General features: G+C 42.9%; 1 protein-coding gene across 2 annotated transcripts in view; it reads right to left on the bottom strand.

Annotated features, from left to right (window-relative positions):
- LOC124621774 (casein kinase I) overlaps window positions 1-14,496 on the bottom strand; it is a 306,630-nt gene that overhangs the window by 68,032 nt on the left and 224,102 nt on the right. For both annotated transcript variants that reach the window (XM_047147207.1, XM_047147208.1), the window contains exons 4-5: window positions 13,175-13,326; window positions 8,520-8,634 (exon numbers count right to left, since the gene is read on the bottom strand). In XM_047147207.1, the coding sequence (XP_047003163.1) occupies window positions 8,520-8,634; window positions 13,175-13,326 (267 nt within the window). The remainder of the gene's footprint in view (window positions 1-8,519; window positions 8,635-13,174; window positions 13,327-14,496) is intronic.

Genomic DNA, 14,496 nt, shown 5'->3' with positions numbered 1-14,496 from the left:
TCTGTCCTGAACCAACTAATCACACTACAAGGGGGGTTAGCCCTATTAGTGGTTTGTTCTTTTCGTCGCCTTTTACGACTGGCAGAACATACCAGAGGCCTATTCTTTTCCCGGGCCTCCACGGGAATTATTATTATTATTATTATTATTGGTGCACAACACTGTGAAAGATTTGTTAATCTCCATGTACAGATCCTTTAAGGTGTCTAATTAAAATGTATAAAAATGAAATACACACCACACATATTACAGTAATATTAACCCATTTTATTTTACTGTAATATGTCTCTCAAGGTAATGAACAATCTTATAAAATTGTGATCTTATTCCCAAACCTACTCAGTGGAAAACTTGAGATACTCCACCTCAGATTTTAAGACAGACCTTCCACTCAAGTTCACACAATATTTCAATAATGGAATTCCTGGATGAAACAATACATAAAATAAGGGAAATGCAAGCACTCAACTATAATGGAACAATGAGAGAAGCTTAGAAACAGAACTGAAAACCATACTCACTCTAGGATTGGAGCTCTTGCTCATTTTCTAGCAACAGAAAATACATAACACACACAAAAACCGGAACATACACTCTTAGAGCTGCAGTAAGACTGATTAATGATTTTCTATTATTGAAATTAGTAGCCTGGTGTGGTGCAGCTGGGGAGGGGTACAGGACACATGAAGCAGGTTGCAGGACAAAACGAGGTAGGCCTCCCGACAGATGAGTCAGTGGCTGCACAAGATGAAAGGAATTCAGATAGAAGAGCGTGTAAGTGAGGGAAGGAAACACAGAGCAAGACAGTGTGTGTGTGGTGTGTGAGGGGGGGCAGGGAGGGGGGAGTGGTAGAGGGGGGAGGTGGAACGGAAGCAGTGGAGGGCGGAAGGGCGGCAGGGGAATTGAGGAGGGAAAGAGAAGGGGTAGGGGAAAGGGGGGCGGGGGAGGGGGAAGGGCGACGGGGGGCAGGGGGTACTGGGGAAGGGCGGAGGGGTACTGGGGAGGTGATGGGGGAGGAGGGGTACTGGGGAGGTGATGGGGGAGGAGGGGTACTGGGGAGGTGATGGGGGAGGAGGGGTACTGGGGAGGTGATGGGGGAGGAGGGAGAAGGTGGAGTGGATGGGGCCGAGGGCGAAGTCGAGGCGGGAGGGGTGGAGGTAGAGGGGGGAGGGGTGGAGGTAGAGGGGGGAGAGGAGGAGGTAGAGGGGGGAGGGACGGAGGTAGAGCGGGGTGGGGAGGGACTAGGTAGAGGCGGGGGAGGGGAGGAGGTAGAGGCGGGGGAGGGGAGGATGTAGAGGCGGGGGAGGGGAGGAGGTGGTGGCGGGGGAGGGGAGGAGGTGGTGGCGGGGGAGGGGAGGAGGTAGTGGCGGGGGAGGGGAGGAGGTAGTGGCGGGGGAGGGGAGGAGGTAGTGGCGGGGGAGGGGAGGAGGTAGTGGCGGGGGAGGGGAGGAGGTAGTGGCGGGGGAGGGGAGGAGGTAGTGGCGGGGGAGGGGAGGAGGTAGTGGCGGGGGAGGGGAGGAGGTAGTGGCGGGGGAGGGGAGGAGGTAGAGGGGGAGGGGAGGAGGTCGAGGGGGGAGGGGAGGAGGTAGAGGGGGGAGGGGAAGAGGTAGAGGGGGGAGGGGAGGAGGTAGAGGGGGGAGGGGAGGAGGTAGAGGGGGGAGGGGAGGAGGTAGAGGGGGGAGGGGAGGAGGTAGAGGGGGAGGGGAGGAGGTAGAGGGGGAGGGGAGGAGGTAGAGGGGGAGGGGAGGAGGTAGAGGGGGGAGGGGAGGAGGTAGAGGGGGGAGGGGAGGAGGTAGAGGGGGGAGGGGAGGAGGTAGAGGGGGGAGGGGAGGAGGTAGAGGGGGGAGGGGAGGAGGTAGAGGGGGGAGGGGAGGAGGTAGAGGGGGGAGGGGAGGAGGTAGAGGGGGGAGGGGAGGAGGTAGAGGGGGGAGGGGAGGAGGTAGAGGGGGGAGGGGAGGAGGTAGAGGGGGGAGGGGAGGAGGTAGAGGGGGGAGGGGAGGAGGTAGAGGGGGGAGGGGAGGAGGTAGAGGGGGGAGGGGAGGAGGTAGAGGGGGGAGGGGAGGAGGTAGAGGGGGGAGGGGAGGAGGTAGAGGGGGGAGGGGAGGAGGTAGAGGGGGGAGGGGAGGAGGTAGAGGGGGGAGGGGAGGAGGTAGAGGGGGGAGGGGAGGAGGTAGAGGGGGGAGGGGAGGAGGTAGAGGGGGAGGGGAGGCGGTAGTGGGGGGAGGGGGGAGGTACTGGGGGGAGGGGAGGAGGTAGAGGGGGAGGGGAGGAGGTAGAGGGGGAGGGGAGGAGGTAGAGGGGGAGGGGAGGAGGTAGAGGGGGAGGGGAGGAGGTAGAGGGGGAGGGGAGGAGGTAGAGGGGAGGTTAGGGAGGGGGGAGAAAGAGAATGTGAATGGAGCAGGGGGAAGAGTGATGGGAGAAGTAATGGGAGGCAGTGGGAACACGTTGCAGACATGAAACTTCCTGGCAGATTAAAACTGTGTGCCCGACCAAGACTCGAACTCGGGACCTTTGCCTTTCGCGGGTAGAGCACTTGCCCGCGAAAGGCAAAGGTCCCGAGTTTGAGTCTCGGTCGGGCACACAGTTTTAATCTGCCAGGAAGTTTCATATCAGCGCACACTCCGCTGCAGAGTGAAAATCTCATTCATGTTGCAGACATTTTAGACCAGGGGGTCTGCGAGAGGGTGGGATATGTTGGAGAGAATTCCCACCTACATAGTTTAGAGAAACTTATGCTGGAAGGCAGTATCCAAATGGCCTGTATAGTGGAGCAGCTAGTGAAATAATTTGTGTAGAGCTGTGCAGCCTGTTGGGCAACAGGATAGTAAAGCCTGTGGTTCACCATAGTTGGCAATTGTCAGTCATGAAATTAGATGTTTGGCTAGCTATCACGCCCATACAGAGTGCTGCAAGTAATTGCAGCACAGCTGATATATAGCATGTTTGCTTTCACATGTAGCCCTGTCTTTTTTTGGGTAAGAGATGCCTGTGACTGGACTGCAGTAGGAGGTGGATGGTGGGTGTACGAGATAGGTCTTGCACCTGAGCTAACAATAAGGGAATGACTCTCAGGGTGCGGGATTAGGGATATACGGGAGTGCGGCAGAACACTACGGGCGATGGGAGCAGGATTTTGGGTAGAGTATCCCTCATCTCAGGAGATGATGGGACATAGTCAAAGCCCTTGTGAAGGATGTGGTTGAGCATTTCAAGGCCAGGATGATGCTGGGTGATCAGACAACTGCTGGCCAGTAGCAGGTTCACATGTTTACTGGTGTTGGAGAAGGATCTGGCACAAGAGATCTGTTTATGATGGTGGTGACTAGGATATTTTCTGTCAAAAATGGCTCTGGGAAGATTATCGGTATATTTCAACAACTGCTTTCCACTGCAGATGCGGCTTGAATGCCTGGAATGGACTGTTTGAGATGGAATGGGTGACAGCTGTCAAAGTAGAAGTACTGTTAGTGGAGGAAGCAATCTGCAAGTTGGAGATCAACATTTTGAGCCGAGAGGAACTAGCAGATTTGGGAGTAGGTGTTGACGTTATAGAGGAAAGAGCGTAGATTGTCCTTGCCACATGTCCAAATCCTGAAAATGCCATTAACAAAATATGAACCAGCCAAGGGATTTTAGATGTTGATTGGATGGAACAGATTCTCACATATGGCCCAGAAGTAAGTTGCCATGGGATGGTGTCATGTGAGCACCCACGGCAGTATCACAATTTTTTTTTTATAGTTTCTGCTGCTTAAAGTGAAATAACTGCGGGTCAGCAATTGGTTGGCTAGGAGGATCAGGGAAGAGGTGGTGGGCTTGGTGTGAGGAAGACATTGGGAAATGTTGTGTGGTCATCGGCAGAGAGGATACTGATGTACAAAGGCCCATTTGTGTGCTTTCATAGATGGTCCTGCCTCTAATGAGGTAGGATAAGCCTGTGACAGGACTGGAGAAGGACACACATGGTGGCTGAACCAGGCAAAAGATTGGAGGCGAGTGTGGCATTATGGTTGTTTATCCAATACAGGATGACACTGGATAATGAGAGGGTTTTGCAACTGATTCTTGTGGATGGGAGGAGGATTGAGAGTATCACACAGGAAATCAGTCTCCAGGCCATGTATGAGAGAGTCCTGTCAGTGCAGGCCTTAGCATATTGGGCTACAAAATTTTTGTCACTGCAGATGGGCTTCCCTTGGATAGTCAGTCTATAAGGAAGTAATTTTTTGGTGTGTAAGGGATGACAACTGTCAACATACAGGTACTGTTGATGTTTAGTGATCTTGATACAGACATAGCTTTGGATGAAACCCTCAGGGTTGGAGGTCAATGACCAGGAAAGTGCAAGTGGGGCCGGGTGAAGTGAGGGAGGGAGAAGGTATTGAGGCTGTGGAGGAATGGGGATAAGGTATACTGGCTCTGGGTCCAAATCTTGAAGATAACTTCGATGAACGTGAAACAGGCACAGGGTTTGATGTTTTGGGAGGCTAGGAAGGTTTCTTCTAGAAGGTCCATAAACAGATTGGCATAGGAGGTTGCCAGTGTCCATGGCCATGCAGCAGATTTGCTTGTACATCTTACACTCAAAGGATTAGTAGTTATGTGCGAGGATGAAATTGGTTAGGTGTATTAACGAAATCAGTGATGAATTTGGAGCAAGAAGTACCTTGGGGAAACATTGTTTGATGGTGGCAAGGCTATGGGCATGGGAGATGTCGGTGTATAGGAAGGTGAGAACAGTAGCAAGTAGGGAACCAGGTTGTAATGGGATAGGCATGATTGGGGGTTAGTGCAGGAAGTGGTTTGCACCCTTAGTATGAGAAGCTTGGTTACAGCCAATTGGTTGGAGATGTTGGTCGATGAACATGGATTTTCTTTCAGGGGAAGCACAGTAGCCGGCTAAAATGTGGCATTTTGGATTTTGCTCTTATTGTGTGTGTGTGTGTGTGGGTGTGTGTGAGTGCGCGCGCGTGTGTGTGTGCATGTGCGCGCGCGCGTGTGAGGAGGAGATGGATTCACCAGGTCTGAGTAGGGGTTGGAGGTTATGCTGGACATCTGGGATAGTTGTATCAAGTGGTGAAAGAATAATAGTACACCACAAAAAGAAGGTGAAACATGGTGAACAGTATGAAAAAGTTCGAAATACAAAACTGAGCTTATCTATTGGTAATTAAGTGGTATCCCAACACCCCCGAAAACATATGTTTCTCATATTGGGTGCATTATGCTGCCACCTACAGCCGGGTACTCCATATCAGTGACCTCAGTAGTCATTAGACATCGTGAGAGCAGAATGGGGAGCTCCACGGAACTCATGGACTTCAAACATGATCAGGTGATTGGGTGTCACTTGTGTCATACGTCTGTAAGCAAGATTTCCACGCTCCTAACCATCCTTAGGTCCACTGTTTCCAGTGTGATAGTGAAGTGGAAATGTGAAGGAACACATACAGCACAAAAGCGTACAGCCCGACCTTTTCTACTGACTGACAGAGACCACCAACAGTTGAAGAGGATCGTAATGTGAAATAGGCAGACCTCTATCCAGACCATCACACAGGAATTCCGAACTGCAGTTAGGCAGGAGGTGAGAAAACTTTTATTTCATGGTCAAGAAGCTGCTCATAAGCCACATATCACACTGGTAAATGCCAAACAATGCCTCACTTGGTGTAAGGAGCGTAAACATTGGACGATTGAACAGCGGAAAAACATTGTGTGGAGTGACAAATCACAGTACACAATGTGGCAATCCGATGGCTGGGTGTGGGTATGGCAAATGCCTGGTGAACGTCATCTGCCAGCGTGTGTAGTGCCAGCAGTAAAATTCGGAGGTGGTGGTGTTACAGTGTGGTCGTGTTTTTCATGGAGGGGGCTTGCATCTCTTGTTGTTTTGCACGGCACTATCACAACACAGGCCTACATTGATGTTTTAAGCATCTTCCAGCTTCCCACTGTTGACAAGCAATTCGGGGATAGCAACTGCATCCTTCAACACAATGGAGCACCTGTTCATAATGCACGGCCTGTGACAGAGTGGTTACATGACAATAACATCCCTGTAATGGACTGGCCTACACAGAGTCCTCATCTGAATCCTATAGAACACCTTTGGGATGTTTTGGAACACCGACTTCGTGCCAAGCCTGACGGTCCGACATCGATACCTCTCCTCAGTGCAGCACTCTGTGAAGAACAGGCTGCCATTCCCCAAGAAACATTCCAGCACCTGATTGAATGAATGCCTGCGAGAGTGTAAGCTGTCATCAAGACTAAGGGTGGGCCAACACAATATTGAATTCCAGCATTACCGATGGAGGGCACCGTGAACTTTGGAGTCATTTTTAGCCAGGTGTCCAGATACTTTTGATAACATAGTGTACAACATCTTGTTCAAAAACATCCCCAACTTTGTCCACAAAATTTTTTACCACTACCTTACACTTAAAGTGCATGGTCTCCTTCAAAATACTGTCCTCCACAATTGATACACTGCTCCCAATGCTGTTTCCACTCCCAGAAGCAGTTTTGATATGCCTCTTGCTGGATAACGTAAAGCCCCATCTGCGAATTTTCTTTTATCTTGTCTATAGTTACAAATTTTCGTCCTTTCAATGGGCTATTCAATTTTGGAAACAAAAAAGAAGTCCACAAGGGTCATCTCATTCTCATTCGTGTGATCCAAAAGCTCTTCACAGATTGCGCGGCAAAACACCAATTATGGCTTATGCACTCATCACAATAGGCTTCCTGCATCATCTGGTGTGTCTCTGTAAAGGTATTCTCGAGTAATGCAGATACGTTGCTCCTCTAACTATGCCATCTTGAAATTTGCTAACCGCGTGACACAATGTTCTATTCAATACAGCACTGAACAATAACTAACAGACATACGACAATGAAACTTCCGGCAGTTACATATCAAACACAGGCATGTGGAGCCATGCCAACTGTATTTCACTCCAACATAGCATTGATGTGAAAATTACGAATGTTCCAGAATTTTTTGAACAGATCTTGTATGTTTCAAGGAGACATGATACATATCAACTATTCGATTAAGGTTGAGACATGTATGTTTTCCTGCACACCATGCAGTGTACATCCAGAAGATGAAAATCTTCATATTGGAATGCATTAAATACTCTTCACACCAAAGTAAAGTGTGCAAGCTCTCACAAAAATGTGGTTACATTGTCTACAAACCCTAAAAGCCTACCGAGTCAAAACACTATTGAAATTTATGGAGAGTTAACATGTTACCTGCAAGAACTGGCCGTAACTGTGAGATATCAAATACTGATGTAGTAAATTTATACAATAAAATAACTGCTTACATGACACTTACCTGTTTTAATTAAGTCTGACAGGCACTTTGTAAATGGCTGTATTGCTTCCAGAAAACATTGTTAAAATTCATAAAAGATAACAGGAAGGATGCAAGGGTGAAAGAATGTACAGAATGACCAAAAATTTCTGTAAATTATGTCAGTTCAAGGGCCAAGTAAAGCCAAAGGCTTCCCAAATTCCAAACTGCAGCAAGAGGCAGTCTGCCCACACTTATCCCACATCTGACATAACACTCAAATTTTCTTACAAAAACCAACAGCTCTTAAAATTTGTAGAAACTGATTTGCTGTTTGAGTATCATCTGTGAAAACAGAAGTGAGTAAGTCACTCAAGTTCTCATCTATTTCAGTTACTAGATTCATCAAGTATATGAGCCAACTGTAGATGTGCACCACAACCCCACTTGGTTGAAAGCACCACAACCACAGTGGGTTGGGTCCTTGCACCATGCAATGAACCTGTGGGCAATGCTAATATGGCCAATGTGATAAAGACATGTGGTCGAGTCCTTTCAGGGAAATCGGAGGGCGAACCATCATCATGCAGTAGCAATCCTTTGACCATTTGTAGTTTATTACAAGTGATAATTGCTTGGAATAGAGTAGCATTCTTTCAAAATTGTGGTACTGGCTTGTAGGTCTGTCATATTCTGAGGGTAGGGGTCCATGCTTTTTGTCCTCTTAGTAGGCCACACCAGAGGATGTTAGTGCTTCTCCTTACTACATGGAGGAATTGAACCAGCAAAAATGTTTGTTAGCCAAGTGTCAAAATGTTGGCAGCTGTCTCTTTGAGGTGTACTGTCACTCTCCTCATTATGTTCACATCTTTTTCATTATGTCAACAGTTACAAATAAAGTTTTATCATAATTAATATTATTTTGTTTTGACGTTCTCTCTATGGACAAACCAAGACAGCCATTGGTCCTCAGTATTTCATAGAAGATATTCAGTTCAGATTCCAAGCTGTTATTGTCATTGCTATAGAGGATAGACAAAGGAAATGTGCCAAGCTGTGGTTGTCTCGACCTGTCCCCCCCTTACATGCACGTGATGGAGCATTCCCCAAACATTCTAGCACAATAAAAGAGCTCACTGTTCTGGAGGATCAATATGAAGTTTGCAGGTAATATAAAGGAGATCATAACAATATTAAAACAACATATACATACCTATAATATGTATAACTTTATCCTTCTTTGTAGTACTACGTCCTATGAGGAAGTTTTCAGGTTTGACATCTCTATATATCAGGTGTCGACTATGTACATACTCTATCCTATGAAGCTGTAAACACAATTTTTGTTTTGTTAAACACATACCAGGGAGGAAATCCATACAAATTCAAGAACTTACTAAATCTTTTTGCTTATGTTACAGTCTTATATATAAAAATTGCAATAAAAACTTCAAAATCATGAATGCAGACAGAAATTAAGATTTACTGATATAGTAAATTCAAGTTGGGTGGTGACATATTGGCAATAAACTACAGTAATGCTACACTTTCATCCCTGCATTATTTATAACATATCAGTGGCAAAATGTATCTTAAAGCTAACATTTCATCTAATATTGAACCTCCAGTTAGTGTGAAGAAGAAATGTAACTACATGTAATGGCAAATTTTTGTACTGTTTTCACCTTGGGCATAATGATAAACATAAGTACTCTTTACCCCTGACTCAAAGTGAATTATACAAAAGAAAAGAGCTTGCTTAATACCAAAGCAGATGAATCATAAAGGGAAGAAAAGAACAAATACCTAATTATCAAGTTTTCCTATGGGGGGGGGGGGGGGGGGGGGGGGGGAGAATGGTTTAAAAAGATTTAGAAAATCTGCACTTGTCAACTGTTGCTCTGGATGCCTGTAAACTGTGGTAAGAGAGGGTAATATAGGTGTAATACTTGTTGACTGATAGTTCAACTGGAAGACAAGAGATAAAGACATGATTATTAGTGCAGGCATATGTCTGACATGAACAGAAATACAGTAAGGAATATAGTTCATTGTTACATTACAGTCTCGGAAAGTGATGAGGGAATGCCAAAAGAATGACATAAAATATGATGAAAATAATGTGGCTGGTCAGAATAATGCAACACAACGAAATAATGAAGTCACAAATATCTAATAAAGTCATAGTTTAATGGAACTATGCCACTGCCAAGAAAACGGTATTTCCTGACACTACAAGCTGCAGTAAGATCTTCACTGCTGTTGATACTTATGAAGTGTATGATGTGTTTTCTTGCCGTAAAACAGATGCAGAAATGGACCAACGACTTTCACATCCACAGCATTTGCTGTACAGAACAATCAACACTTTTATTAAACAAGTCAGTAACTGTACGCAAGGCCTCCACGCCATTAAGGTTAGCAACTCCCTTCTAGGGTAAACACCAAAATTCGTGCAGAAACAACACAGTCATCTATTTACTGATAGGCCATTATTTTAATCCCAGAAAAGGAAGACGATTTCACCCCCCCCTCCCCAAAATAAGGTAACCTGCTGCTAATGCACATCTGATTTTAAGTATTCATGTGCTCACTTTGAAGTGTGACAGTCTATCACAACCAGAAAGTACGATGCATCGAAGATCATAAATGAATCATGGACACCAGAAGGTCTTTGTCGGCAAAAGCCACTCCATGCTAATTATTGCAGTTCTTCCATGACACACCAGATAAGAATAAAAATAAAATGCAGTCACTAAATGAAGACACTATTCAATCTTCACAGTACAACAAGAAACACTACTTTTTTTATCATATCTGTTTGGTATATACATCAATACTTATATACATAAATACCTGGATGTATAAAGCATACAGTCACAAGACAATGGGTAGTCAGTGCTCTCTGAAGTTCTGTGTTACTGAACCATTAACTTAAGACAGGTGTAGTGCGACACTTGTATGTTACATATGAAAGTGCCTCTCTTACTGTATTCGTCTCATGTCAAAAAGCAGCTTTCATTTCACAGCAGTTTCAGTAAATACCAATTCTTGTGATATGATATGGCTCTTTTAGTCTGACATTTGATTTACCTGGATAATTATCAGTTATAGGTGTCACTATAATTCATGGCGTCTCAAATTCCACTATCAATAAAGAAAAAATTAATCTACCACCTCCCCCCCCCCCCTCCAAAAAATAAACATGTTTTAACATAATGAAGCAAAAGGGCTGGATGAACATCAGGTATTCAAGTCACATGACCATTTCCAGCACACTAGTATTAGTGTAGAACAGCTCATGTGGCCTGGAAGTAAAAATCGTAAAAGAAGCAGTCTTCGATTATACTAGTACCTCTTCACATACGTAACACTTCAAACCTCCTTAGTACCCTGCTGCTATAATTTGCATATGTACTGTGTGGTCAGTCATTCTCCTTCCTTGAAACACATTTATATTGCCATCCTCAGGACCATTATTTTTAAAACTTCACTTTTTATCTCAAATTTCCACACTACTTATCTTATAGAATATTAGATCATCTCCCCTTTCTCCAACTTGAATCACAGGTGAAGCTTCTGCAATGGCGAAGATCTCTTGTCTGTGTTTTATCAAATATCTTAACTTTTTCCGTCTTCCTTCAATGACTTCAAAAAAATATCTACTTAAGACCCTTGCCATTTAGCAGATGATGGTGTCAATAAACTTGCAGTAGCTGTTCCATTACCCACAATATGTGTGAAAATGTTATGTAAAATTCAATGTTCCTAATAAATAGTAATGAAAAAGTTTTTCACACTGAAAGATTTTTAATAATTATACAAATTATTACGGGGATTAACTTAAGACACAATTTGTTGACATAGTACATCAAACTAAGATATGCATCTGTATAATTTTACACATAGGAAGAAAAACTAACTAAGATACCAAAGACACACGGAAGAAGGAATGTTTGAGTACCCTTGCTCCTCTTGCACCAAAACACAATTTCAGAGTATGACAGAGTTGTCGAGAAAGAATGCCCCAATTTTGAGAAAAGTTTAGTTACATGGAAGTTTGGCTAGCAAAACTACTCTGAACTCTTTCAAATATCCAATTCCTAACATAGGAAAAAGAGCTATTCTCAAAACATGCATAGTATGAAGGAAATTGGTGCTCAACTTCACTGAGCTTTACAGTGAGGGCTTCAACTCACATGAAAACAAAGCTTCAACATATGAGTTAGGTTTAAAAGGAAACTCTCCCATCATGAATAGTGATGTGGAATGAATGGATTAATGAAGAATGAATGCAGCATCAAACATCTGGGCTGAAAATGAAACCAAAAGAAAATGTAAATAACTGATGCAAATCGCTAGAACACGTCCTTCATCCTGCAAGTTTTTAGTAGGTTTCAATGGAAGCCCAGCAATGCGCTTCATATAAAAAAAGTTTGTCTTGATGCTGAATTAGTTGACAATATCTCCTTAAAATTTCACTGACAGTACCATTTGTTGCAATAATAACTGAAATGATACAAAAAAGAAAAATGGACACTGATATTCAGGAAATTTTATATGAAAATATAGTGTAAAGAAAAGTAAACGAAAAATACCAAAGTCTACGAAATGGTCACACAATACAAAGAAATACTGCTGGGAAGATACAGAACTACTTATTTTCAACCTTTATACTTACAAGCTGAGTGGCGATCATAAGGACTGTCTTGAGAGAAAACCTTCGTCCACACAGGTCAAACAAATCTTCCAGACTGGGTCCTAATAACTCCATAACTAACGCGTTGTACTTCCCACAAGGTCCGAAGTAGAACACCTCAGGGATTCCTTCTACAAAAGTTCGAAATGAATGGAAAAAATATGGATGAGTACGTGATGACACTAGTGATAAGGAATGGAAAGATATAGAAGGAAGGGATGGATGTAAAACTTATGAGAAATCGCCTTTGGAAACAAAAAAGGGGAAAAGTCACAAAAAATATTTGAATATAAACTACGACACTTCTCTTTCAGTGTTGCGATTTTCTCGTTTTCTTTTCCTTTTTTCCCATTTTCTTTCCTTACATACATACATTCTTAAGTACAAGATAAACCTCATCATAATCAGATTACATAGGGTAAATGTTCAGTTAATATTATGGAAATATATGAACATAAAGATGACAGAAAATGTTGGTCCAAGAGGAGCATGTTAGGGTATCTGACATGTAGGTAGGTAAAGCAACAGTTTAAAACAAATATAGCACAGACATAACACATCGTAAGCAGTAATGGCATATAATTAGATATGTTACTGAAGAGACAAGAACAAATGTTTGAAAAACACTGTTTAATACTTCTGTAGGAGCAACTATTGGGAGATAAGAAGTGATAAAGAAAGTATGAATGACTTTCCAGAAAAGCAAAAGGGCTCAGAATGTTGGGTGCAAACCAATGAAATTTATCTAGGCAAAAGTAATCTTATTTAATTTCAGTTATATTCAAGGGAACTGAAACTCCCTGAAATATGATCAAAACGCTTCACTTGGCTTTAGTTATAGAAGTCCTAACACAAATTTAGCTTGGTTTACACAAAGCATTTTGTTCCAGTGTTTTAATCCTTCCCATCTTTTGTAATACAATACGTGCCAAATATACCTCGCAGCTGGGGTAAAAGTAGTAATAAGAAAGTTCAAAAACCACAACACAGAAAGCGAAGAACCCATAAAAATGCAACAATCAAACTTTACCACTTGCAAGTTTGAAATTACCTTGCAAAGTAAGAGGTAAACAACACAAAAAGATAGTGTTCCACAATCCACAAAACAGGTGGTGTGTGGAGCACCGAGTATAGCAGATTAGCGTGGGGTGATGGTGGATTATACTTACCACCTGTTTGGCTATCATGAGAACACATTTCAGCGAGAATTTGCGGTTACAAAGAACGAAGAGATCCTCCAGACTGGGGCCCAGCAGTTCCATCACCATGGCATTGTAGCGGCCATCGCACGTCCCGTAGTAGTACACTTGCGGGATGCCTTCTAAAAGCAATACATTACATCTGATCTCCTGAATGTTTGGGGGACCACCTCTCACTCTCACTGTTGTCCACCTACACCCCACACTTCTTTTAAGTTTTATTTATGTAAAAGCTAGCAAAGTTCTTTCTTCAAAAAGTTTGCAAAGCTTGTACAGAAATAAATAATCGAAATTTAACAACAAGTTCCAGTTGTGACATCACAAGTTGAGGTATAAAACATTGTTTCTATCTCAGTTAAATAAATTTATGGCAAAAAGACAGTAATGTAATACACATCTTTACAACTAATATTTTGTGCCTCTACTATTCAAGTTTTACTATTATGTTTGATGATCTGACACACATGGCATCAACAAATGGTACGAAAGCTAGTGACGTAGGAAGATAATGCGCAGATGATATTTTTTAAATTTATGGCATTTCTTCGAACTACAGAAAAATTATTTATCTTATCAGATGCCACACATGGAACATCGGAAGAATCAATTAGTATTGAGAACGAATTATGTTACAATCTGCTATGTGGTACTCAATCATCTTAACAACAACACATTGATATACCTGCTACTAATCTTTTGGACTGCAATATCGAGATGTTTTTATTATTAAGTCCATGATTTTATTCTAGTAATATCTGTTATAATATGGGCATTAATAAAATTCTAAGTATTCCTTGACTAGTTTCCTCATATCTAGCAGACAACTTTTGACAGTAATATGTGTCCCAAATTCATTCAATATTATTGTAAGTTATGAGTGAAAGCTATATGTAATGGAATGTGATAATGAAATCAAAGCCATAAAAAGATGATCAATTTAAATCACAGCTTATTATGTACATGTTACATTTATAACAAACAATCAAAGAGGATACCAGTGAATCTCTTCACGAAAAGGTAGTTACCACATCTACTGAAAAACTTGCCTTCAAAATAATGCACAACCATATTAAAAATTGAGTCGATCATGTATGTAGCCTCTCGAGTACCTGCTTTTGACCTCCACTGTACACTATTCAAGCGTTATACAGTCAGAAGTTGTTCCACTGTACTGTTTGATGCAGTCAACTTCTGTCTTCAAAGAAGCACATTAGATACAGATAACTTCTGTCTATTATTCTGTTGACACTTAAGTTCCTAACTGAGTATTCATTTTACTTCAAAATTGTGGC

Source organism: Schistocerca americana, chromosome 7 (assembly GCF_021461395.2).
Source record: "Schistocerca americana isolate TAMUIC-IGC-003095 chromosome 7, iqSchAmer2.1, whole genome shotgun sequence".
Lineage (NCBI taxonomy): Eukaryota > Metazoa > Arthropoda > Insecta > Orthoptera > Acrididae > Schistocerca > Schistocerca americana.
This window is presented reverse-complemented; position numbering and strand designations above follow the sequence as displayed.